Source organism: Haliaeetus leucocephalus, unplaced genomic scaffold, assembly GCF_000737465.1.
Source record: "Haliaeetus leucocephalus isolate CR32 unplaced genomic scaffold, Haliaeetus_leucocephalus-4.0 Scaffold751, whole genome shotgun sequence".
Taxonomy (NCBI): Eukaryota; Metazoa; Chordata; class Aves; order Accipitriformes; family Accipitridae; genus Haliaeetus; species Haliaeetus leucocephalus.
This window is the reverse complement of record NW_010973187.1, coordinates 5,317,308-5,343,520: the sequence shown is the minus strand read 5'-3', so window position 1 is coordinate 5,343,520 and position 26,213 is coordinate 5,317,308. Positions and strand designations below refer to the sequence as shown.

General features: G+C 40.8%; 1 protein-coding gene across 1 annotated transcript in view; it reads left to right on the top strand.

Moving 5' to 3' along the window:
• PRKAR2B (protein kinase, cAMP-dependent, regulatory, type II, beta) overlaps nt 1-26,213 on the top strand; it is a 98,013-nt gene that overhangs the window by 10,931 nt on the left and 60,869 nt on the right. Inside the window, exon 3 of the mRNA XM_010581091.1 lies at nt 24,513-24,548. Within this exon, the coding sequence (XP_010579393.1) occupies nt 24,513-24,548 (36 nt within the window). The remainder of the gene's footprint in view (nt 1-24,512; nt 24,549-26,213) is intronic.

Genomic DNA, 26,213 nt, shown 5'->3' with positions numbered 1-26,213 from the left:
CCCCCCCCCATTTTTAATGTGTAGTGTTTTCTCTTTCCAGCCATTTTGTTCAATACCTTTGAGTAATGTTCAGGCAACTTTCTCTAAAAGCCATCTTTTAGCTGATAATTTTTCTATGCCTATTGGTTTTTAATAGGTACTCAAAACATGAGAAACTCTGATCTAGCCTTCACCACTACATTATTTAAGAATTTGTGAGGTAATTTAAATATAGAGTTAACAGCCCTCCTTCCTTCTTTCCTTCCTGTTGCCTCAACCTACAGGAAATATTTAATGGCTAATGCATGTATAAAAAAATTGGTCTGAAAGTAGATAGATGGTTACTTATTATTAGATACTACTGACTTAAATTCTTCGTAAAAGTTTTATCTGCAGTATTTATCTGCATGTCTCCCTTGCTAATCTGTCAGTTTTGACCTTCTACTGGAATGCAGCAGCTGCTGGCAGCTGAAGTGGGAGTAGACGTAGTTTCATTTCCATTATCCACCTTCCAAAAAGAAGTAATTTGTTCTTCCGTTTTTGCTTTCTCAGGAACACTAATAAAATGGAGTCATTGTTTTAAGTAGGCCTAGTTTGCTGTCTATCTGGAGTATATTGTCATATGAACATGGCCTACCTGTAATTATTTCAGGTTATGGCCTCAAAAAATTGGAAAAAGAAGAGAAACAATTTCATGCTTTCTCTAAGTCCATCCTTCAGATCATTGCATTCAGCACAGAAGCAGGCTTTGGGATGTACAAGGAGGTTGGGAAGTCTTGGGGTCCTGGGAAGTCTTAAAGAACAGTTTGAGTTTGTGAGAGGAAGGTGTGCTTTCCATGCAAACATGTAGGCATTTGTCCTCTTCTCTGACTGTTTTGGGGGAGTTTTGGGAGTGTGGCACAGCCTCTAGAGTAACATTTCTTAATGTGAACTTCTGTAAATACTGCTAGAAAGACCTGACTTTCATGCTACTGCTGAAACTGCATGCCACTGATCCATTTCCACCCAAGAGAGGGTTTTCCTGGGAAGGTTATATGGAGCATAAGAATAAAGCAATGAATTGCAACCTACTTCTTCCATCTCAGCTATCGTTTTTTGCTAAAGGATCTTTCTCATGCACTGGATTTAAAAAAAAAAACCACAAAAACAAAACCAACAAACAAATGGTAGGAAGAGACAGTAAGAGCATTTCTGTTTTTTTTTGTCTTTTGTTGCTGTTGAGAACGTATCAAGTGTTTTGTTTTTCTTCTTTTGCTTTTTGCAATATGCGAAATTAAGGTTGCTTGACCTGCTATTTATACAGAAGCTCAATCAGTGGCTAACATCCATTTCCCTTGTTTTGAGATAAAGGCTTATTTGTAGTTCTGCTTGAAAGTAATAGAAAATAAATCACAGAAATGTGTGCAATCACACTTCTCAATTGAAAGGAGGCAGGTTGATGTTTACAGTTCTAGCATGACACTCACTGTCTTCGTAGCTGTAACACCAGGTAGTGGAAGACAACCTGGGAGTGAAATAAGGTGCATGTGTAGGCCTTTCAGAAGAAGAGGCAAGTTCTCTTGGATCCAGATCATTGCAGTGATCTTGGTATCAGCCTATACTTCATTGGGTGCTTACTGGAACATACTTCTTTATGTTAGAAAAATGTTTTTACGTCTAACTCTGGAAGAGTTCTGCCACTATAGCATCTGAAGCCTTGACAGAATCAAAGCATGCAAATGAGCTTCAGAAAGAGAAGTTCCTAAATCCTACAGGTTAAGGAGCCTGTTAGCACTTCTCCCTAACAAAGCAGGCTGTTTGTTACCTCTTCTGGCTTGGAGGTGACAAACCCAGGGTCCGTCGTCTGGGGAGCTGGTCCGTGGTCCCTGCCCTGGGGCAGGAGCTGTCCAGGTGGGCAGTGCTAGAGGCCCCCGCCGGCAGGCTGGGCACCCACAGGGCTCTTGCCATGGGGATGGGGAAATTCAACCACTGAGCAAAATTATTTTTGTTCTTACTTCCCCAGAGTTTTCTGCACTTTCTAAGATGTGTTTTATTTCCAAGGGAGGAGTTATCATTTGTGGCTGTGGTAGAAGTCAGTACATTGCAATCCGATGTCTCACCTTCAACGTTTACTGCAGGTTCCTCTTCGGTGGAGGGTTTTTTTTTTTTTTTTAAAGCTTTGATGTTTTATTTGCTGAAGCTGTTGCACAGTTGCTTGTGAAGAACTAATAAAACTGACTACAGAGCACTGAACATACAAACTAGCACATGCCTTTACTGTTTTCTTAAATCATACTGTAAAAATCATAGTGTGAAGTTATTCCAGCACTCTGGTTGGTTGGTATATGTTCAGTTCAACTGGGGTAAAGACAAACCAAAATATGTCTTATGGCCTGAAAGAGCCAGTTGGTGTATGACATGGAGCAAGTATCATACCCTTGCAACATTTAGTTTTCCTCAGGAAGCGCATTACTAAAGGTACATGACAGTGTTCGGATAGGGGCAGCACCTTGGTGCCTGGTTCAGAGCCATCTCGTATGGATGTTCAGAGCTGTCTAGTACTGATTAGCTGGCTGGCAGGCCAAATGAGACAGACCAATACTGAATTTATGTGACCTTTCCTTCATGGTAGATACTAGTTTGGCATCAGCTGCTGATTTTCACAAATGAGTAGCAACTTCTTTCCTTTGAGGCTTTCTTCATTGTTAAATTTAATTGGAATTGTTCAGCAAGTTCAGAAGCTAGTAAGAACAAATAGATGGGTAATGCAGTGGTATAAACTTTTCTGTGAACCAAGGCAAAAGAAATCAAGCAGGAAGCAGTTTTCTTGAAATGAGGTAGGTATTACTGACAGCAATTAATAGCAACAGAGCATACAATAGCCCTTACTAATTGCCTTTTTTTTTTTTTTTTTTTTTTTTAGAAATTTGTATATCACTTGCAAGATGAAATTACTTTTGCTTGTTTCCGGTTTGTGCTGAAACTAATTTAAAATTGATAGGTAGGGTTCTGTGGAAGCCCACTCTTTCTTCCTAAGTATCAAGAATAGAAACATAATTGCTGTTACACTTATGGCAGTTATATGTTACTGTAACTGACACTTGGAAAGTAATAGGAGTCCAGTTATTGCTGTAAAGTATTTCTTGGATTTTTTTTTTGTTTCGTTTTCATTTGGAAAATGTACAAAGGTCAGAATATAAACATATGTGCTGTTTTAAAAATGTAAAGGCAGAGCCAAGAAGATTTACGCATTCATTCCGGAAACTCTACTTTATATTTACTTCTGGCTAGGAACTGACATTGTTTAACTTGTGTTCTGCATTCCAGGACAAAACAGTTTATAGAGTTGTAGAACTACCCTTTTTTTTAGGTGAAGGGATGAATTTAGCTTTTGTCTCCGTGTTAGTTTTGTATGGAGTACATTTTAGGTAGTAAAGTTTGTTTTCTCTATAAAACTAGCCTCATACTTTTCTTGCACAAATTGTGTATTAGACATTTAACAGTTGCAACATTTTCTAAAGATAGCTTCTCTTAGTGTAGTTTTTGTTTCACATGGGTTTCTGTGTTTATAGAGTGAGGAATCGAATGCGTATAACTGATTATACCTTAGGGGGTGGAAAGAAGGTTGAAGTTTTGTAGTCTGTAATTGGAAAGTCACACAAATTCCAGTTAGGCTGTGAGTTGAAACACGCCACTGTATATTAAACTGTCCCTTTTTTCTGTTTGTATCGAAAGGAAGTTTAATCATAGTTCTCAGTTTTAAAAATTTATTTTTGGCGATCGGTACTTTTGATTTCTAAGGTATGTATTATTATTATTATTGCTATTATTATTATTATTATTATTTCACTGCTGTTTTCTATTGGTCAAATCCTACATATTTTATGCAAATGGTTTGATTTCTAAGTAACCTGTTGTTTTAATAGCCCAAAAGAGAATTTGGCTCTAGAGCTGTGGAAAAAAAAGGGAAGAGGAATGTTAATCAGAATTATTGGCATGTCTGTAAAACTGGATAGCATTCATCTATAATACTTCTAGAAATTTCAAGATCATGATACAGGAGCACCTACAGGGTCTATGAAACTATATGCTTTAGAAAATACATACATGTGTCTTTTTATAGGCTGGCCTGATAAAGCTTTTACGGTCTGTCAAATCAGTGATAAACACATTTTTAGATGATGCAGTATGTGGTATGCATCATTTACTGCATGATGCAGTAAATATGGTGCAGTATAGTAACTGAGGGCAACTTTTCCCACACCCTACCAGTCGTAAGAGATACGTAAAAATTGTGCCGGAAAGATTTATTTAAATACTCTGTGGGTCTGGATGAACTCTACAAGACAAAGGAATTTGGACTGAAGGCTAAGGTTTGGTCTTTTCTAATATAATCTGTTGATAATCATCCTTTAAGGAAGAAGAATGATCTAGCAATTAAAAATAGGGCTCAGAGCTAAGACAAATTGGGTTAAATCTCCATGTGTGTCTCAGACTTGTGTGCCTTTGAGTAGCTTGCCCTGTATGCCTGAGCACGTGCTGTAATTTGGTAAAATGGAATAATTGCCATCCCCATCTTTCAGGGACCTTGTAGCAATATGTGTGTGAAAGGTTGTGAGCGGCTCGTGTAGCATTGTTTGCCTGTAATACTTCAAAAAAACCCTCTAGTATCTAGAGTCCAGGGCCCAGATGATGGTAGAATTTAAGAAATTTTTGTCTGATGTGTCATTTTTTCTGGCCAATGTAGACAATAATGGATTTATCTTCCACTGAAGAATCAGCAAAGCTCTTGTAAACAGAGAAACCCTATAAGGCCTGTTTAGGCTGCAAAGGTTACTTATAAAAGGGGTACCAAAACTATGAAAACTTTAGTGAATTTTGTCATTGTCCTACATAGACTATATCTGGGCGATCTTGCTTTCTTCCAGATTTTATCATAGGAGAGTGCTGGTAAGGTTGTTGATAACTATAATATTGTATTCTAATGAAAAGAAGAGCATATTCCCAAATGGGCATGAACTCGTGAGGGGGCAGAGTCACAGGGCAGACTAGGGATGGAAAGTCTGTATGAGCCTAAGTCAGTACGAGGGAGCAGGAAAAAGCAAAGCTGTTTGCCTGGCCAGCAGCTGCCCTAAAAGGGATCGGCTGTTGTGGGGAGTGGATCATGCTCTAGGTGACCTTTGGTAGCTGCATCCCCAACAGCCAGTCCTTTTCAACTGGAGCAGACTGCCACAAGCACAACCTCACATGAAGCGAATGCAGAACTGTTTTGTCTGCACACTGACGAGATTGCATTGCTTGATATTCCTAACTCATACTGTCATTTACCAAATCGTTTATACAAAAGACAGTTTGTGGTTATTAATATGGACTCCTGCCATATAACTGTTACAGAATCCTACATTAAACCATGTGCTTTTCTGGTCACACTTAACATGAAAGTCACGTATAGACCCAGTCTATAAAGAATGAATAAATTTTTGACTTGTGTCAGTTTTTAAAAAAAAAAAAGTTGTCCTTGTTTGTAAATTTTCAAATTCACTAGTAGGACAAAAAGCAGAATACCATTATTTTTTCTTGTCCCAAATAATTTTTAAAAGAAAAATCAGCAGGAGTACTCCTCATCTTCACTTCTAGTAACCTAATGTGGATGCTGGGAATATAAGTTAAAAGTAATGTTTATCCTAAGTTTATGAAGTTCAGTATCCTTTAATTTCAGAAACTTTCTGAAGCAGTCTATGGGTTGTTATTTTTTAATTATTTTTTGAGAAAGCAAGGAGGGAATGTTAGAAATTTGCAAGTAATTTACAGATTTTTTTTTTTTTTTCTGCTGAGGGTATAATGTAAACCATGCATGTTCCAGTAAGCTGGCAAAGAAACTCTAGCCTCTTTGTGGACACTTGAATATCCAGACCACTAGGTCGGAATCAGGTGTCTTACCTGCTTTTTAACATGATTGCTTGCGCATTGATTTGTCTTCAAGAGAAGAGCTTTCAGTGCTTGCTCTTGGAATATGGCATGGCCTGAGGAATAGGGCCTTTTTTTTTTTTTTTTTATTGAGGTGTGGGTTGCTAGTCTGAAATGTAACCAGTCAGACAGACTCATCCCTTCATTTTTATTTCTCCCTTTTTGATGCGGTCTTGACCTTTTCTGTTTACCTGCTCTAAAAGTAGAATTTCTTGAAAGGCAGTGGAGGTTGGGGGAGGACACTAGACGGGACAAGTAGCACTTCATCAGGCACAGAGTGAAGAGTTTCTGCCATGTCCCCAACGCAGAGTCTAAGCAAGACTGCAGATCTCCAGCTGCATCTGTAAGTCTGCCTTTATTCTGTCTCTGTATGCTTCTCTGTTCAGTAACCAAATCTCAAATTATCTGCCCAGGCAGGTAACTGTAAATAGACAACATGAAAAAGTGTGTGTTGGACTTGTTGGATGAGTCTGGAGGGAAAGGATCTTTGGGTCAAGACCATATACATTTGTTATGATTAGTTTTAGCTGTATTTCACATAATAGTGTCATTATCAAATGTGATTTTGCTAGGCAATCCTACTGTGCTCCCAGTTTGGTTATTTTTTTTTAAAAGCCCTCTGGTTGAAGACAATTATTTTTTGCCAAGAGTTATTTCATTGCCTGATGACTAATCAGCCCATTGGAGAGTTTTGTTATCGAGAGTCATGGAAAGTTGGCCCCTGGTAGGAATCTCACAGATAGTTACTGAAGGAAGTCAGGTCAATGTTCTCAAGCTTCACTAGCTGGGAGCACAACGGAATGGGAGTGAAAGTGATTGTGATGCTGAAGCTGATGACTCGCACAACTGGAGTGCTGCAATGGATGGCTATAAACTCTTCAGAAGGAATAGGCAAGGAAGGAGAGGTGGTGGGGTAGCCCTGAATATTAGGGAGTGTTTTGATTGTCTTGAGCTTAATGATGGTGATGGTAGGGTTGAGTGTTTATGGGTAAGAATTGGGGGGAAGGCCAACAAGGCAGATGTAATGGTGGGAGTCTGTCATAGACCACCCAACCAGGATGAAGAGGCAGGCAAAATATTCTATAAGCAGCTGGGGGAAGTCTCACAATCACTAGCCCTTGTTCTCTTGGGGGACTTCAACTTACCAGATGTCTGCTGGAAATACAATACAGCAGAGAGGAAATAGTCTAGGTGGTTCTTGGAGTGTGTGGAAGATACTTCCTGACACAACTGGTGAGTGAGCCAACTAGGGAAGGCACCCTGCTGGACCTGTTGTTTGTGAACAGAGAAGAACTTGTGGGTGATGTGATCGTTGGAGGCCATCTTGGGCATAGTGATCACAAAATGATAGTTTTCAATTCTTGGAGAAGTAAGAAGGGGAGGTCAGCAGAACTGCTACCTTGAACTTCCAGAGGGCAGACTTCAGCCTGTTTAGGAGCCTGATTAACAGAGTCCCTTGGGAGGCAGGGCAAAGGGCTCCAGGAAGGCTGGACATTCCTCAAGAAGGAAATCTTACAAGTGCAGGAGCAGGCCATCCCCATGTGCTGAAAGATGAGCTGGTGGGGAAGAAGACTGGCCTGGCTGAACAGAGAGCTTTGGCTGGAGCTCAGGAAAAAAAAGGAGAGTTTATGACCTTAGGAAGAAGGGGTGGGCAACTCGGGAGGACAACAAAGATGTCATGAGGTTATGCAGCGAGAAAATTAGAAGGGCCAAAGCCAAGCTAGAACTTAATCTGGCTAGTGCTGTAAAAGACAATCTATAAATAATGTATATTAATCTTTCTATAAATACATTGGCAACAAAAGGAGGGCTAAGGAGAATCTCCATCCTTTATTGGATGCAGGGGGAAACATAGTGACAAAGGGTGATGAGAAGGCTGAGGTACTTAATGCCTTCTTTGCCTCAGTCTTTAATAGTAAGACCAGTTGTTCTCTGGGTACCCAGCCCCCTGAGCTGGAAGACAGGGATGGGGAGCAGAATGAAGCCTCCATAATCCAAGGGGAGATGGTTAGCAACCTGATACACCACTTAGACACACACACACACACACAACTCTGTGGGGCCGGATGGGATCCACCCAAGGGTACTGAGGGAGCTGGTGGAAGTGCTCACCAAGCCACTTTCCATCATTTATTGACAGTCCTGGCTAACTGGGGAGGTCCCAGTTGACTGGAAGTTAGCAAATGTGACACCCATGTACAAGAAGGGCCAGAAGGAGAATCTGAGGAACTACAGGCCTGTAAGTCTGACCTTGGTGCTAGGGAAGGTTATGGAGCAGATCATACTGAGTGCCATCACATGGCACATACAGGACAACCAGGTGATCAAGCCCAGTCAGCGTGGATTTATGAAAAGCAGGTCCTGCTTGACTAACCTGATATCCTTCTGTGACATGGTGACCTGCTTAGTGGATGAGGGAAGGGCTGTGAATGTCGCCTACTTAGACTTTAGTAAAGCTTTTGACACTGTTTCCTACAGCATTCTCCTGGAGAAACTGGCTGCTCATGGTTTGGATGGGTGTACTCTCTGCTGGGTAAAAAAACTGTCTGTATGGTTGGGCCCAAAGAGTTGTGGTGAATGGAGTTAAATCCAGTTGGTGGCTGGTCACAAGTGGTGTTCCCTAGGGCTCAGTATTGGGGCCAGTTCTGTTTAATATCTTTATCAATGATCTGGATGAGGGGATCAAGTGCACCCTCAGTAAGTTTGCAGATGGCACCAGCTGGGCGGGAGTGTTGATCTGCTCGAGGGTGGGAAGGCTCTACAGAGGGATCTGGACAGGCTGGGTTGATGGGCCAAGGCCAATTGTATGAGGGTCAACAAGGCTGAGTGCCAGATCCTGCACTTGGGTCACAACAACCCCATGCAATGCTACAGGCTTGGGGAAGAGTGGCTGGAAAGCTGCCTGGCAGAAAAGGACCTGGGGGTGTTGGTTGACAGCCGGCTGAATGTGAGCCAGCAGTGTGCAGGTGGCCAAGAAGGCAAATAGCATCCTGGCCTGTATCAGAAATGGTGTGGCCAGCTGGACTAGGGAAGTGATTGTTCACCTGTACTCAGCGCTGGTGAGGCCACACCTTGAATACTGTGTTCAGTTTTGGGCCCCTCACTACAAAAAAGACATTGAGGTGCTGGAGCGTGTCCAGAGAAGGGCAATGAAGCTGGTGAAGGGTCTAGAGCACAAGTCCTATGAGGAGTGTCTGAGGGAACTGGGGTTGTTTACCCTGGAGAAAAGGAGGCTCGGAGAGACCGTATCGCTCTCTGCAACTACCTGAAAGGAGGTTGTAGTGAGGTGGGTGCTGGTCTCTTCTGTCAAGTAACTAGTGATGGGAGGAGAGGAAATGGCCTCAAGTTGTGCCAGGGCAGGTTTAGATTGGATATTAGGAACAATTTTTTCCCTGAAAGGGTTGTCAAGCATTGGAACAGGCTGCCCAGGGAAGTGGTTGAGTCTCCATCCCTGGAGGTATTTAAAACCTGTGTAGATGTGGCGCTTAGGGACATGGTTTAGTGGTGGACTTGGCAGTGCTAGATTAATGGTTGGACTTGATGATCTTTTCCAACCTAAACGATTCTATGATTCTAAGTTTACTTACAAGAGTTACAACTTTTCAAATGCTGCCCAAACTACTGAGCAAAATGGAGTAGCACTGAAAAATCCACTATTCACCATTACTAAATGCTTCTGACTGTGATCTACAAGTAATGGAGCCATAAGACATAATGGGATTTAGTTTTACATCATCTCATAGAGTGCTTTTAATGCTACTGCTGTGTAAGAACAAAACAAATAAGAGATGATAGACTTCTGTATTTGTACTTTGACCACTCTTTTTCTTAGGGGGCATTGTTCAGGTGCTACCAGTAGTCTCTGTTTCACACTAACACAACAGAAGGTACTGAAGTAAATTGGTATTTGCAGCTTCCTTTGTCACTCCTCATCTCCCTTGCACAAGTTGATTGGTTCGGGACAGAAAAGACATATCCTATTAACCTGTCCATAAGGTCTGTTCACACTGTGGGATCTCTTTGACCTCTCCGTTCTCTTGAGAAATGAGTTATTTGATCTCAAATGCTCCATAATTGAGGCACAGGTACTGACTCAGTAAGAGGCATTTTGAGAATAAAGACTAGATTTATAAAGGGGCTCAAGTGACAACATTTGGTATCATTATGCACAAATTTTACCTTTGGGGCACAAAAATCTCCGCACCAAGTTAGGCAACTGAGCTCTCTATTCATTATCTATACCTATTGTCTGTAGTCCGGGCTATAATCATGGAATGTTTTGGGGAAGTTACGAGTTGTTACCATGGAAGAGAAGAACAGTTTGAGATGAGTGCAGGCCTGGAAAAAGAACCTGAACAAAGGCATTATACCATATATACGCTATGTTATTTGCTGTTGTTTGCATCTTGGCACTGGGACAGTAACATGCAGCAGCATGGGTCTGTGTTTGATGATCATGGTCATACAAATGCTGGCACAGTTGTATCAAGACTGAGTACAGGACGGAAACCGTGCTGTGCTACATACTATGCTGCGAGGTGCAACATGTTCTGCATGCCTACGTTTGTGAGAAGAGAGATAGCTGACGATGGGGTATCACGTGCCAAAACTGTGAGTTAGCCATTCAAGGGAGAATTTCGGGTTCAGGATGGTGGTGATCATGGAGATGAGGTCCACGTTCTGTTTGCCCTTTGTTTGTTCACTAGCTAGTCGTCATGAATGAGGCAGTGGGTACAAGGGAGAGTGCTGCCTGGTCACTTGGAAAGTGGTCATCCCTAATTGCCAATGTTCTTTACCTGCCCGTTCAGGGGAAAATGACAGCCAGCTGTGCAATTTGGGAGGTGCCATTTGTAAGATCCTCAGTCAATATCCTTCTGGGTAACAGAAACACATTAGATAATGGAGTTTGCTTACAGTTTGCAGCTCTTTTGGCATTGTTGACAGGATATGTCTATGTGATGCTCCTTTGTGTTGTTCTTTATTAATAGGGAGAACAATAATTTGTTTTATTGCAGGTCACAGTAGCTCACTGTTGGTGGATTTTTGCCATTATCTGCAGTCCTTCAGTTGGTCTGGCAGATTTCACGATGTCTTCGGTAGCACCTACATTGCCCTTGCCATGTTGACAGACCAGCGTGCAGCTAACTCAAGATTAAGTGTGTGAAGATTTGCGGAGTCACTTAGGTATCGCTGTTACCAGGGTTCTTTGGTGGCCTTCTCTACCACCTTGTGGTGGGTTGACCCTGGCTGGGTGCCAGGTGCCCACCAAAGCCTCTCTATCACTCCCCCTTCTCAGCTGGACAGGGGGAAGAAAATATAACAAAAGGCTCATGGGTCAAGATAAGGACAGTTTAATAAAGTGAAAGCAAAGGTCACGCACGACAGCAAAGAAAAACAAATGATGTTATTCTCTACTTCCCATCAGCAGGCTATGTCTAGCCACCTCCTGGGAAGCAGGGCTTCAGTACACGTAGTGGTTGCTCCAGAAGGCAAAAAAAATGCCCCCCTTCTGTCTCCCTTTACTTAGCTTTTATATCTGAGCTGACGTCATATGGTATGGAATATCTGTTTGGTTAGTTTAGGTCAGCTGTCCTGGTTATGTCCCCTCCCAAGATCTTGCCCTGCCCCAGCCTGCCATTGAGGGGGGGGGCAAAAATGTTGGAGAGACAGCCTTGATGCTATGCCAGCACTGCTCAGCAGTAGCCAAAACACTGGTGTGTTATCAATACCTTTCTAGCTACTGATGCAGAGCACAGTGCTATGAGGGCTGCTATGGGGAGTATTAACTCCATTTCAGGTAGACCCAATACACCCCTTCCTTGACTCACAAAGCCATTCATGAAGGTCACCCTGAATTATGCCTGGGGTCTCTACAGTTAGTGCATCATCAGTAGTTTTGTGAATGTGGATAGTGGTTTTGACTGTCTAAAAGGGAGGTAGAGGCTTGTATTATTAAATGTGAATCTGTATCCCACCTTCTCCCTGGAGTCATATTTGCATGCTGTCCTGCATGTCTGCAAGAGTAAATGAGAGCAGATACTGCAAGGGTACCTAAGGCCTGTGTTGAAGCAAGTGCGGCTACGAGCATCAGCTGTGCTTCATTCACTTGCCCCTGAGAACTGGAAAGGCCAAATCATGAAGGGTGCTTTGGCTAACAGCTTCACCATAATCCCTGACAGCTGCTGGCAGTAATTTAGCATTGCACATATATGGGAAGCGAACAGTACGATCTTTTTTCTTTTCTAGCTCTTTGTTGCTCCTTTTCTCCTCTCCTACCTTTGGCTCAATGTCTCAGATCTCAACACTGTGGTTTTTGGTAGCCCAGGCTTTTATGTTGCTGTTGTTGTTGCTACCCAGGCCTGCAGCCTGAGAGTACAAGGATTTACTAGAAACAGAAAAACAAACCCCCAAAATATCCCAAACCCCTTCTCAGAAACTACACTCTGACCTGTGGGACCTGAGCTTGGGGAAGGTGTCAGTCACCAAGTCAAGGGACTTAAGTAGATGTGTTCCTAGCTGGTGGGAGGACACTGGGAGTTTTTCATTTTGTTGTTGTTTCACTAGCTGCTTTTGTTGGCTGCTAGACAATGGACAGTTTGTCTAACGGTGGGAAGTATGTTATTTGTAGGCTGTTAAACCAATGAGACATCTGACTAGGAAATGGGTGATATGCTCTGCGTGTGGACTGCGTTAGATGTTTCACCAGTGAGCATGCTGGAGTCAGGAAGCACCATCCTGCCATTGGTATCATCAGCAAGCTGCTTTTATGTGGTAGGAGTGAGGACAGAATACTGCTCAAGTGCTTCTCTTTTTGTTCATGACTTTTCTGTTTAGATGCTTATATGTATATTTTTGGTTTTGTTTAGTTTTTTTTTTTTACACAGTCTCAGTGCCATTCATCTCATTATATTCAAGCAATAACATTTGGGGTTTGGGCTTTTTTTTCTTTTAGAGCTCTCTGATGAGGTACATCTCTCAGCCTTTCTCTAAAACCAAGTGGGAAAATGTGCTTTGCCTCATGATCTGAAAGCTAACAAAATTGTCTATTTTAGTTCTGACTAGCTGAATGAATTATCATGAATGCAAGAGAAACTCCCTTTAAGTACATAATGTTCTTAAAATATGCAAACTTTAAAATACACATCAAGTCCACAATCTTAAATTTCACCAGGAAGTGAATAAGCAGGCAATGCAGATTGCAGATCATACATATTCATATACTTCTTCATCAAGGTACTTTGTACCACATGTTTCTGCCAAGGTAGTCCTAGGGAGCAGGCAGAGGCTTTGTGTAAAATCTTAACTTCAGAAAGTTTTAATGGTGTTTGCCCATGTAAGATTTGTTGTAATAACCTAATGGCAAAGTGACAAAAACATGAACAATAGTGGGAAAGCCTGAGTCTTAAAAGGTTTGAGGCTTTGGATTAAACATGGGTAGTATGAATGTGTATGGGGAGAAAGCAGTTATGTTCACAATTGTTAAACCATATAAAATACATGAGATAATTATAAACTCTACACAAAGATGTACTCCCTCGGAGAAGAATACTGACAGCCGTGACATCTTCTCCAACCCACTACCATCAGCGAGATTGCAACGTTATTCCTTTGTAATAAATATATCTTGCAGGTACTGTCAAGAGACAAAAGACGTAGGCCAAAATTTTGTAAAAAAAGAGAGCCTAAAGCACTGTTGTGTAATGGTTAAGGGAAGCTGTTGGCTATCAGGAATTCAGGAGAACAGGTCACTCTTGTAGAATCTTGGGTGGTCTAGTTTGTAGTTTGACAGAAATATGATCTAAGGACAGGTGAAGATTATTCTTTGTCTTATGACATGGTGATCCTGAAGCCTACTGTCATACAAAATGTCAGTTTGATAGTTTTACAGTTGAGCAGCACCACCCAACTGATTTAGGCATTGCTGGTAGAGCTTTAGCAGAATGACCAGTTTTTCTCCCGTTCTGATAGGGAACATGCATACATTAGTAAATACGCTTCAGGCAGCAAAATTAGAAAGCAGCAAAGAACATGAAATTGGATCTAAACGCCTGCGCTGCAGTGTTAGAAAGCAAATAACCATAATATTCTTAAAATAGCTTATGAAATTTCAAGTGGAAAGAAGCCATTTACAGATGGTAAGAAGATAAAAGCTTTACTGACATTTTGTATCAGATGGGGTTTAGTAGCAATTGTAAACTATGCTATGGCTATAGCAGAATATTCCTTGGAGATGGTAATACATGGCTTAGCAAAGAGGGATGTTACCGCAAGTGGTGTTGGGGTATAGTGATCATGTTAAAAAAACAAACTAAAAAGCCGCAGCCCACTCTGCTAGGCAGAAATAAGCAGTTTGGTAAATTGTACAGAACAGTACAATTGAAAGAAAAACAGGATCTATAGGTGGTGACTAAGCTAAAGCAGCACTCCAGGTCTTGGGTTTTGGCTCTGTGGGAAGGCTTGGGTCTTCATAGCCCAGGGCATGTCCCAGGAAGGCTGACCTCCCTCATACATTTATTCCATTGGTATTTTTAGGCTCAATTTCATATTCCCTTTTTGCTTTCAAAATATGTTGTCTCTGGTGGGTAGAAATCTTCTCATATACACACTATTAGTTTTCATCATATGTACTGAGTGACCTGGTATTGAGGGCAGCAAGTACGCCAAGCCAGGATGTCCGCAGAGGTACACATCTTCAGCCTGTGCATGGGCAAATTCTAGCACAAAGTGAACGTGTTGCAACCTGTGGTATAACTAAGGGTTAGAAATATTGCTCTGAATTATTTTTTTTTTTCCCCCCCCCCCCCCCTTATCTAGATGACTGATTACTTTTAATGAGATAATGACTAAGTGTACTGGTCACAAGCAATAATGAGGATGAATTTCTAACGGGAAACATTCTATGTGTGGCATGCAGCACTGTGTAACAGAATGCACATTTAAGATGGAAAAACTCAATACAGCAATGTGTTCACTTAATACATTTATCTTCTAACATGGGACATTAATCTGTAAGAAGTGATAAATTTAAAAATAAAAAAAAGCCCGAATCTCAAACAGGCTGCTTGGGTGGGAAAAGTAAATACGGTCTCCAAGAGCAGCATTTCATTTCCATTAATGGGCTGTGACAGCCCGTTTCACTGCGTTGGGTCATTGGTCTAACACATCAGACAGCCATTTCATCTTTTTATTTTCACCGTTAATAATTACGTACAGCATCAGTTATTCATAAGAGCTGAAATCTCTTAACTGATAAAGTGGGAAAGATTTGTTTGCTTCTCTTTTGAAGTTTGTGTTATGACAGGTTAAATAACCAGCCAACTTGCAGCATAATGACTGGCTGTATGTACATGTCAAAACATGACCATGAAAGTGTGCTGCTCCATAGTAGCATTTTAAAAACAAATGTATTTAACATCAACACTAATTATAACCTGGAAATAATGTAGAAATCCTGAAATAATATATTAGAATCTCTGTTTATTAAATGTTTTCATGGACTCCATTTTTAGCATTGCTCATTTCCTGATACCATAGTGATGCATTTAAATGGATACACAGAGTTTTCATCTTCAGCAAAGCAAAATCCAAGGTATCTATCCACATATTTAATTCATGTTCTTGTGTGGTGACATCTTAATAATCAATAAATTAATTTGCCAAAAATTTTACTGAGCTTTTTTGATGCGAGTTATCAAGTCAAGCTTTTTGGGTTTTGAAGAAATAATTTGTGGCTTATTACTGTGTAGTCGACAGAGGGGGAGTGAGGTAGGAGAGTTTGCTGTTTGGTTGTGGTTTGAAGTAGCAACTTGTGTATCACCTGGGAGATATGTGTTAGTATGTGGAATGAAATACGTAAAGAAGAGCAGCTTTCTTCCATACTGTTTTTGGCAGCCTTTTTTTAGGATAGTTTCTGTATTTGTAAGAATGAAGTAAGTTATTGGGATTCTTCATCTCAGCTTCCTTTGAAGGTTATCCTAGGGAACCACAGAATCCTGTGCAGCCCTTGGAAGTGCGTGGCATTGGGTTTGGAAAGGGGCGATCCTAGTGTACTAGCACATAATTCTGGAAATATGAGCTCCAGAGCTAAATCGCAAGGAGTGCAGGGCAATTATCCAGTCTAGTTTTCAAATTATTGTGACTATAAGGCTTTCCCAGCTTTCTTGAGAAACTATTCTACAGTGAAATGGAACTCATCTTCCAGACTGGAAAATGAAAAGAAGTAATCTATAGAGCCAATAAAAATCTCAAAATTTGTTTTTGACTAACTGCATTTTAGGACCACAGCCTCTTGTAAGTTTAGTTTATTTTGTTGCATATTATAAAAATGGGGATAACAGGATATTCTGGTTTCTGTATATTTTTATTCTTTTACAGATGTGTTCATTTCTTCAGAGGTAGGAGTAATTATGAATGTAATTGTTGTAGTACAGATGGTTTTAAAATCTGTAGATGTCATTTTTCATTTAAAAAAAAATATCTTAGGGCATCCCATCTGATGTAGCTATTTTCTCTCACCAACATCTACTTTTCTTGCAACAGCCAAATTATTCTCTCTCGCTTTTTCTCCCAGTAGCACATAAATACTACTACCACTGTAGCATGATTTCTTCCTCATCTTGTGCTTTTCAGTCTCTGTCTACAGGACTCCCTGAAAGCATGCATTTACTTCATGTCTCACTGCCTGCATTCCTCCTGTGTATATGAATGCATGTGTATGTATGCATTCTGTCTGCTTGGGTACATAGCAGCTGTGACTCCTTAGGGAGCACGCTCTTCCTAACAGCACGTACTTGCAATGCCTTCCAGCAGCACAGCCTTCTTTGGATGGAGGCAGATCCCTCCATGTGCAGATCCTACCCTTTGAGGAGCTGTGGGTTTTCGTCCCCAAGGGAAATCAGTGTTTTGGAGGGGACTTCAGATTCTCCTAAGATGTTAAAGTTTGTTCATTGGGAAATTTGGCAGCAGTGTTGCTGTCTAACCTTTCAGGTTCTTTGGCCGAGTGTTACAGCGTGCACCTGTGTGGCCATGATTTACCCTTCCTCCTTGTGCAAAGGCCCAGCCTATGTGCTGTTCTTGAATTTTGTTTTTAATTAAAAAATCATCTTTTGAGACTGACTTATTTGGTGAGGGAAATAAAATATATCTTACGTATTTCATCATTAGAATATTACAGTTGCTGTTAAATTTACAGAAATTAAAACACACTTAGAAAACTATGCTCTATCTAACTAATGTATTGCAAGGGCTGTTCGTTTGTCTTCCGAATAATAGTTGCGTGTTCCCTGGGCTCATCCCGTCTCCTCATTCCTCACAGTCGTCACGGCCTTTCACAGAGAAAAGACGAGAACCATTCTCCATAGACCTGACAACTCCCTCCTTTGTCAGAGTCATTTCTTCAAACTGTCAGTGAATGTACCAACTGGAGTCTGATAAATAGAAGGAAGAATAGCTCTTCAGAGTAAAGCAAACCATTTCTAAAGTTATTCCAACTGTAACAAATTTCTTAAGGAATATAGAGATCTATATTGTACAGTTTTATTACATAATTTATGTAATTTAATTTAACTTGAACAGCTTGATTTTTATTATCTTCCTGAATCTGTATTCTAGTACTATTTAATATTTAGAGATTCTAAGCAAGAAAAGACCATGTACCTTGACCTTGGGTATGATACTGACTGTAAATACAATCAGCTGTTAATTCTCCACTGTTAAATTATGTTTTGTGGATAGTCTGTGCCGTTGTGGATTACCTGTGCCACTGTTGCGTGTGCTGGTAGTGCTGCAAAAGCACAGCTGAACTGCTTTACCGCCAGCTGCAGTGCTGCCCCATAGCTACCCCTGTGCGACCCCTGTGCGGGGGCAACTCAGGTGCCCCCATGATGTGCCTGCAGAACTTGGCACACAGAGGCATCTGGCTTGAGTTAGTTTTGGGAAGACTGTTTTTTTTAGCCTGGGCTCAGCACCAGCCATGTTGAACCTACAGCAGCGCTGGAAGAGGCAGGCATGCCCCTGCTGAGACTGGCTGTGGGTGACTCCCGTGGGTGAGAGCACACGAGGTGGTGGCAGTGGTGGTCCTTGTTGTTGAGATTTTACGAGGTCTTATTAGTGTGAAGGTGCATTAACATAGTTGTATTATCGTATGTCTGTCTCAACCTGGGAGTGCTCCAAAATAATCATTCTACCTGGAATAATCCTGAACTAAAGTGAAAGTTTCCTGTGATGGAGGGAAATTAGAGGGGCTTCAAGTTATTACTATTATTATTATCCATGGTGTTCCAGTCTATCATTGTCCTGCATAGTGGGCAGTTAACTGTATTTCATCCATTTGGGACATGAAAACAGAAGTCTGACTAAAGCTTGTATTTTAGAGAGGCGTTCATTTAGATTTGATTTTTCTCTTGCTCTGATTAGTTTAATCTAATAATCTGTTTATGAAAGACAACAAGCAAATATTAATTTGCATAATATAAGAATGTGATTACAGTAGGTGTAATTCGAAGTATTTCTGAAAGTTGCTGGACCTCTGAGAAATAGGTGAGCTTGGAACTGAAAGCATGGGCACTGTAGTGCCCATGATGCTCATTGGTTGAAACTTAGCCTGAGATTTTGAGATATGTGACGAAATACCATGAGTAAACCAGGAATAACACTTCCGAAAACACTAGAGTTAAATTGTATAAAGACATGCAGTGTGTTGAGAGCAGGTTCTTGGTCTATTGTGGAAATCTGGGCTATGTTTAACCCACTGACCTCAATGAGGTCCCTGAGAGTTTTAACACTGCTTTGCCATCAATAGGTTAGAAAAAAATGCATGATTTGGCTATGACTTTTGTTTCATAACCTCACTTGGGGCATTTGCATCTTTTACACAAGGATAACACACTATGGTAAAGATATTTCTGTTTGTGTCTACCCTTTAAGACACATCGGGGTAAATACAGCTGGTTTTTTGGGGGGCTATGGGCTGCCAAATTTGAGGGCTTTAGACATGTGATGGCTGAATTTAAGTTTTTTGTTTGGTTGGTTTTTTTAAGGGGGTTTAGCACTTTGCCCTATGAAGAAATTACAGTGGCTAATTGAAAGTGGGGCTTGTGGAAAGTGTTCTGATTTTTACTAATACTGAAGATTAATCATTAATCTCCTGCCAGCCCTTGTCACTCAGAGCAGGCATTTTGGCTCTGTGTATTTTGCTCTAAAAGAGCATTGCCTTGAGTTGCCATGAATGTGGCCTGAGCAGTCTCCTGATGGCCTCCGTGCACCAGAGCAGCTGCAGGGAGCCAGGTATGCTCACCCTGGCTTGGGCACATGTGGGCTCCCATGCACTCCGCAGCATGGTGCAGGGTTGTGTATTTGCCCTGGTTTGCAGACCTGCAGAAAGCATCAGCTTACAGGTCTGGTTGTCAGAGAGTGCTTGAGCACGTCCTTAGCAGCCCCTGATAAGCAGAACCTCTTGTTAAATCACAGGCTGACAGTCCCTGACTTCTTAGGAAGGCTGCATGTCTAATGTCTGCGATGTGTTTAGCTTCTTATTTTAGGTGACATTAATGGCACAAGAATCTCTGACAGTTTCTGAAGCAAACTTGACTTTGAGCACTTAAATTGAGAGTCTGAAAAAAGGGACAGCTCAAGCTATCAGACAAGTTAACCATGTAGAGGATGCCCAGCTAGGGATCCTTTATTAGCATTACCTTCTCAGTCTTTGTGCTCTGCAAACAATCCTGTAGACTCCCACTTCCTCCTCTACTTAGAAAATTACGCTGCTTTTATGGTCTCTTTTGCAGAGCTGTTGTGATGACTGGTTAATGCTCATAAAGAACAGTGTGAGAGGATAGCGGGGAAAGGAGCAATGGTTAGACAGTTGTCAAGTGATGGAAAAATTTTTAGTGTGCCTTTCATGTAGTTTGATGTTTTTACAGCCTATGTTCTTGGTGAATAGATTTATTAAAACACTTCAGCTTCTTTTGATCATTTTTCGATTATTTCTGTTTATGTACTTGATCTATTACAAAATATTTTAAAAACTGTACTTTTGTACAGTCATCTGAGCAAGCATTTGCAAACATGAATTTCAGTCAGCAGGTAACATTTTAGATGGTGGAATTCTCTCTTATGTAGAGCTAAGAAGAAACCAACTTTAATATGTCATGTAAGGATCGATAGCTTGCATGGTTTCAAATGATGATTTATTGAAAAGTTTGTCAAGATGCAGACCCCTGCCATTTCTCCCCCCCCCTTATTCATTTTCCCCTGTGTAAGTTTGTAATAGATCTTGGCTGAGACAAACTAGAACATGAAGAGTCATGTTTAATATTGGAGTGACACCATGTGCTTAAACAAGATCCTCTGTGCACAGCAGTACATTACTCAGTTGCAGTGCGGCGTTCTTTCTCTTACTGTAAAAAAAGATCAAATGTCACTGGACATGTTCTGAATTTATCTGCATGCCCGTTTACCCTTTTTGGGGAAAAATCCCTGGATTTTGCAATGACAAGGTTTTGCAATCCATGTTTTTGTTACTTTTACATTTTGTACAAGTCTGGAGTGGTGGTGGTGTAGCTGTAAGTTACTGTAAGCAGGTTTTTTTTCTTCTAACAAGTTGTTTTATTGAATCATTCTGTGCAATCAACCCTCAGCACAATGTCACTATAACCTTTAAGATAAATTATATTTTTGCTGTAGAGTTAAATTCAATAGCCACGTAGGTATGGCCTCAAGCGCATTCCCTTCCCAAGTTTACCCTTGCTGGAATATTGTGGAGCTGTGAACTGGTATGTGTCGGCAGTGTTGCAAACGGGGTGTTGTCAGGGATGGAGTAGCCCTCTGACAAGGCTGCCTGGGTTTCTCATGGTAGGGAGCAGTCCTCAGGCAGCCTACAGAGCCTAACAGCCAGCTGCTTTCTGCTGTGCCTGCAGGCAGGCACCGAAACTCCTGAGAAGCCGCTTGTGGACGCAGCTGGGAGGGGAGCGGTGAGCTGGGCTGTTGGGGAGCGGCTGCAGCAGCAGAGTGGGAAGCACACAATACCTAAGCACCGCTTCTTCTGCGTGCGTGTAGCTCAGGGCTCGAACCCATAGATGTAAGTGCGATATCCCTGTGGCCTGTGAGCGGGATTTCAAAGCTGCCCTCATAGTTAAACCTGGATGCCAAGACTGTCTCTTGGCGTGGTACTGTCTGGCTGCCACTTTCACTTGAGCCTTGTGAATCAGGACAGTCATCTCAGTCTAAACCTAAGAGTCAGCCTAGCCCAGAACTCCGTAAGGACAGTGGCTAAAAAAAGATATCCAGGGAAGAGGATAAGCAGAGGCAGAGTGAGTAGTGCTTTTTCCCTGGAAATCTCTCTGCTGCCTCTGATGCTCTGTGGCTCCAGGAGAAGCATTTAATATCCCTCATTGAATATTTCTGCCATCAATTTGTCCATTTGTTTCTGAGCCAAGACTTTCACCTCCTGACGTGTTTGAAAGATGATTTAATTTTTATTTTTTTTTAATGGCTCCAGCAAAATGATCTTAGGCTTTCTTTTGCCCACCTTACTATGCTTATCCTGCCAGCCACTGTAGTGACCTGGTTGACAATGCATCTACTTTGTAGTGAAAATACCAGCTAAATTTCTGCAGGGCTGTGCTGGTTTTGGCTGGAATAGAGTTAATTTTCTTCATAGTAGCTAGTATGGGGCTATGTTTTGGATTTGTGCTGGAAACAGTGTTGATAACACAGGGATGTTTTGGTTACTGCTGAGCCCTGCTTACCCAGAGCCAAGGGCTTTTCTGCTCCTCACCCCACCCCACCAGCGAGGAGGCTGGGGGGGCACAAGGAGTTGGGAGGGGACACAGCCGGGACAGCTGACCCCGACTGACCAGAGGGATATTCCAGACCATAGGACGTCATGCTCAGCATATAAAGCTGGGGGAAGAAGAAGGAAGGCGGGGGGAGGGGATGGGATGTTCGAAGTGATGTCGTTTGTCTTCCCAAGTGACTGTTACTTAGCATGATGGAGCCCTGCTTTCCTGGAGATGGCTGAACACCTGCCTGCCCATGGGAAGTGGGGAATGAATTCCTTTTTTTGCTTTGCTTGCGTGCGTGGCTTTTGCTTTACCTATTAAACTGTCTTTATCCCAGCCCACAAGTTTTCTTACTTTTACCCTTCTGATTCTCTCCCCCATCCCACTGTGAGGGAGGTGAGTGAGCAGCTGGGTGGTGCTCAGTTGCCACCTGGGGTTAAACCACGACAGGGGCTGATGATTCTCTGAGACCTTCTTTTAAGCTAAGGCTTCTGTCTTTATAGGCAACAAAAGTATATTGTGAGTTGCTACAAGAGAAATAGAGAGTAGTTAGTTTGCTCCATAGCAAAGAACTGTGGGTGCTGCTTCTAAATCTCCTAGTAACACATTTGGATGACCTTCATGAAATCCAAGTCTGGGGAAGAAGGCTTCGCCTAGTTGCTGCTCAAACACTGATTATTCACATGAGCTCAAAAATAGTTGCTTATCAAGGTTCTGACATTCTTGCTATTTTTTTTCCTTTTTTTTTCCTAACAGTAAATAATTTGTAAAATTTATTATAAAATAAACTAAGCTCCCTGCAGCCAAATAAAAGAGTGAATTTAGGAGTATGTAGCTGGAAGTAGCTGAAAAAGGACTTGTCTCTTCAACAGTTCCAGTAACATGTTTCAAAGAGAAGTAGTCTCCAAATTATGTTAGTTTTGTCTTAGATGTTCTTTTTTTAATGTCATATTATTTTTTTCTGTTGGCAAAATGTGCTGAGGTAGTTGTCTAGAGGAGTAGAATCTCCCTGTCTTCAGGTGGTGTACAGAACTGACAGCCAAAGCCAAATACCCTCCCTGAGTTTGGGGAAAACTTTTGAATGGGAGCAGAGCACTGTTTTATGCTTTCTTGTTAGAAATGTGTCGGATTCCAAATATTTGTTTTATATGAGCACATCTGCTGAGAACTGCTGCTAATTTACATGCTAGAGGTAACAGCTCAGCCATCTGATGGTGACAGTCATGACTAGTGTCCTAAAATCAATTTGGCTTGTAACCCTAGTGACAAAAGGAACAGTTTTGAGGAATGAAATAGCCCCCTGTGTTGCAAAACAGTAGTTGCATAAAATATGGTGTCTGCTCTAATAAAAAATGTGTCTAAATTTCTTGTCTTTTTATTTAAAAGAAAATATAAATTGTTGGGGGGAATTAGAATTCATGTTTAAAAATTACTTTGCTGGTTATGTTACTCTCTTGTTTGTTTATATATATGTTTGGAGTTTGTGATAGCTTATTCACCAGAGGTTTCCTTGTTCATGACTAGCACTCTGAACTGCTGTAGACAGGTTTCCCAGTGTATTTCTTGCCACTTGGACCTGTCACTACTGTATGTGCTTGCACAAACCATCTGAAACTGTGGTTCAGAAACTGTAGCTTTGCTCTGTTTTTTTTCTCCCCAAAGGAATAAAAAGTCAGTTTGCATCTCAAGCTGTTACTGTCTTTCCTGTTTTCTCAGCAATTTTTTTCTCTTTATCTTGGCTTAGATGTTCAAGAAACAATGCATAACTCCCATGTAAAATTAAGTGGGATAAAATAAAAATGTTCAATATTTTTCATTTTTCAATTCCGTGTAAACATCAAGAGCAATTTTTAAGGTTGAATATTAATAAGCACTGTAAGGGCATACATTTTTAATGTAGCTGCTGCCCACATTTGAAATTAGGTCATTCAGATTTTCTTCTTACTGTTTATTCCAGCAGTTAATGTATCACATGAAAGTGGAGTTCAAGACCAGTGTTTTATACTAATTAGAAACAGGCTGAAGGTTGTATTTGGAAGGCAAAACATGAAACTTTATTTCTTTATCTATTTTATCTCTAGTAGCTCTTGAAGAAGCTGGTAAACCTGGAAATTAAATAGAGGCAAAATTGTGTGTTTTAAGATGTATTTTGTGATCTCTCCCAGTTGGAATCAGACTCCTGTCGTTTCCAAATGTCTGCAGCACGCAGTTGGAGATGTGCCAAGATGGCACAGTGCAAAATAGTCATTTGCACTGTAAAACTGGGGTTTGGGCGGGAGTTGGCATTGTTATTGGCTTACCCAAGGAGTTCTAAAGGTTAGTCAAAGCAAAAGTTGATCTTTCAGATGGGATTGTAAATTAGCGTTTTCCTCTATAGGAGTATCTTTGGTGCCAGATTTCTAATAGGTATATTTTGTAAAAGTAAAATTAATTTTTTTACACCTTTTTTTAATCCCTGCTTGCGTCATTGTTTGCAAGATGCTAATTTCTGTGCTCTCAGTACATAATGGCAATGCAGATCTAAATATTTCACAGCCAGTAGTGAACAGCAATAAGTAACAGTAACTCTTAAGAAGCTGAAAATGGTCTTGAAAGCTTACTGGTTACTATCTACCATATCTTTTGCAAAGCTGCTAAAAGTTTAAATGTGTATGATGTTAACATGGGTTTCTATAAAGATACAAAAATAACAATTAACAGATTTTTGTAGTTGTTGCACTTTGAATGAAGTATAACATTGTTACATTTAAAGTGTGTTAGACTATTAAAAAAAAAAAAATCTAACTGAAATGTCATGTTTTCTTTCAGCTCCAGTGATAAACCGATTCACCAGACGGGCATCAGGTAGGTTGGATAAAGTTGCATGTTTCATTGGTCTACGTAATAGTTGAAACATAATGCTGACGGTGATTGTCATGTAAAACATAATATGACATTAGTCAGATTTCTTTAAAGATGACTGACTAGGTTTACCTCAAATTTATTATCTGGTTTACTAAAAAATGTAGCCAAGGTTTCAGGTCACAGAACTTGCATGAAGCCTTCTTGTTGCTGTGGAATTTATGAAAAACCTAATCTTTTCTTTTTTCCTTTAACGAAAATAATTCTAGTCCTGATGGAACTGAACTTTGAAAGCAAGAACTGAATGTAATCTGTTGCAGGGTTGTCTTGCTTACTTCACAGACAGCCTGAAACAGCAATTTGGTGATGATCTATGCATGAGAAAATGTACAACCATGCTAGAAATCTGCCTGTGTTTTCCAAAACCGAGCTGGTTTGTGTACACGGTGCATTGTTCTGCTGTGCGGAGCTGGCAGATCAAGTCCTAGAAGCAGCATTGCCATGGCGGCGGTGTGTTCTGCTAGGAGTGCGCCTGCCTAGCTTGGTGCCGATTTGTGTATTCTTCAAGTTAACTTGGTTTGTGCCGGCTCAGAGGACTATTCACTTTATTCCATTACACGTAACAGATCCTTCCAAATGACGTATCATTAAAAATTAGTATTCTTGGCCTCCTCTTAATGTTCTGCTTTATCATAGCCTTTAGGCTTCATTTTTGAGGGCTTTTTCTCTTGAAGCATGAGGCCCAGAACCTAAGTCTGATTTGTTTGAAATACTATGAATCTGAAAGTGGGGTGTAAAAGCCACCACTGAGTGTAATGAGTCTCATGACTGACTCATAAGAGTCAGCAGAGCAGGAGATGTGCGTTGTTCCTAGTCATCTCAGTATGCTAAGTTTAAAATCTAACTATAAAACGCTTTCTGTTTTCAACTGCAGATCATTTCTAGTAAATGTAATAAAGTTTGTATTCCATAATGCAGTAAATCTATCCAGACTTCTACTTTTGCCAGTTACAACCTCAGTCAGATAGTTCCTTGTCAGTATAAAAATATTAGCGGGGATCTTCAGGATTACCGAAGAACTGTACGAAAATGGAGGTTTGCGTTTGCAGGATTGGTGCATAGCGTATGTAGCACAAAGTAAGAAAATGTAATGAATTCCAAGTATTCTCATGTTTTAAGTAATGATAATACTTCATGAGGTACTATAGCATGAAATGAAAGGAATGATTTGTTAACTAACACTCAGTAACAGTGAGCAGGACTTTATGCAGATTATGTTGCATGTTTTAAGGAAAGTTTTACTGTGACTGATTGATAGTTGACTTTAATGAATGCAGTCCTTATAACAGATGTGTGATAAGCTTTTGCATTTCAGTAGGAGAGTTTCATTGTTTGAAAAGCTAATACTTGCTCAGGAAAAAAAATCAGTTCTTTTAAATGTTCCTTTAAAAGGAAACTAAAACATGTTAGGAGCCTGAAATTTTCACACAATTATTTGGGAAGTAATTTCCATGGTCAGTTAATATTTCTTGTGTTTTGGTCTTGTGGAGAGGTAAAATAGAGTTATCTTATTCAGAATAATGAGTCAAATTGTATGGTATGGTCCCGATATAAATAATTTGATAAACTTCAAGCTGGAACAAGGTAATCCTGCAGTCTACTTGTACT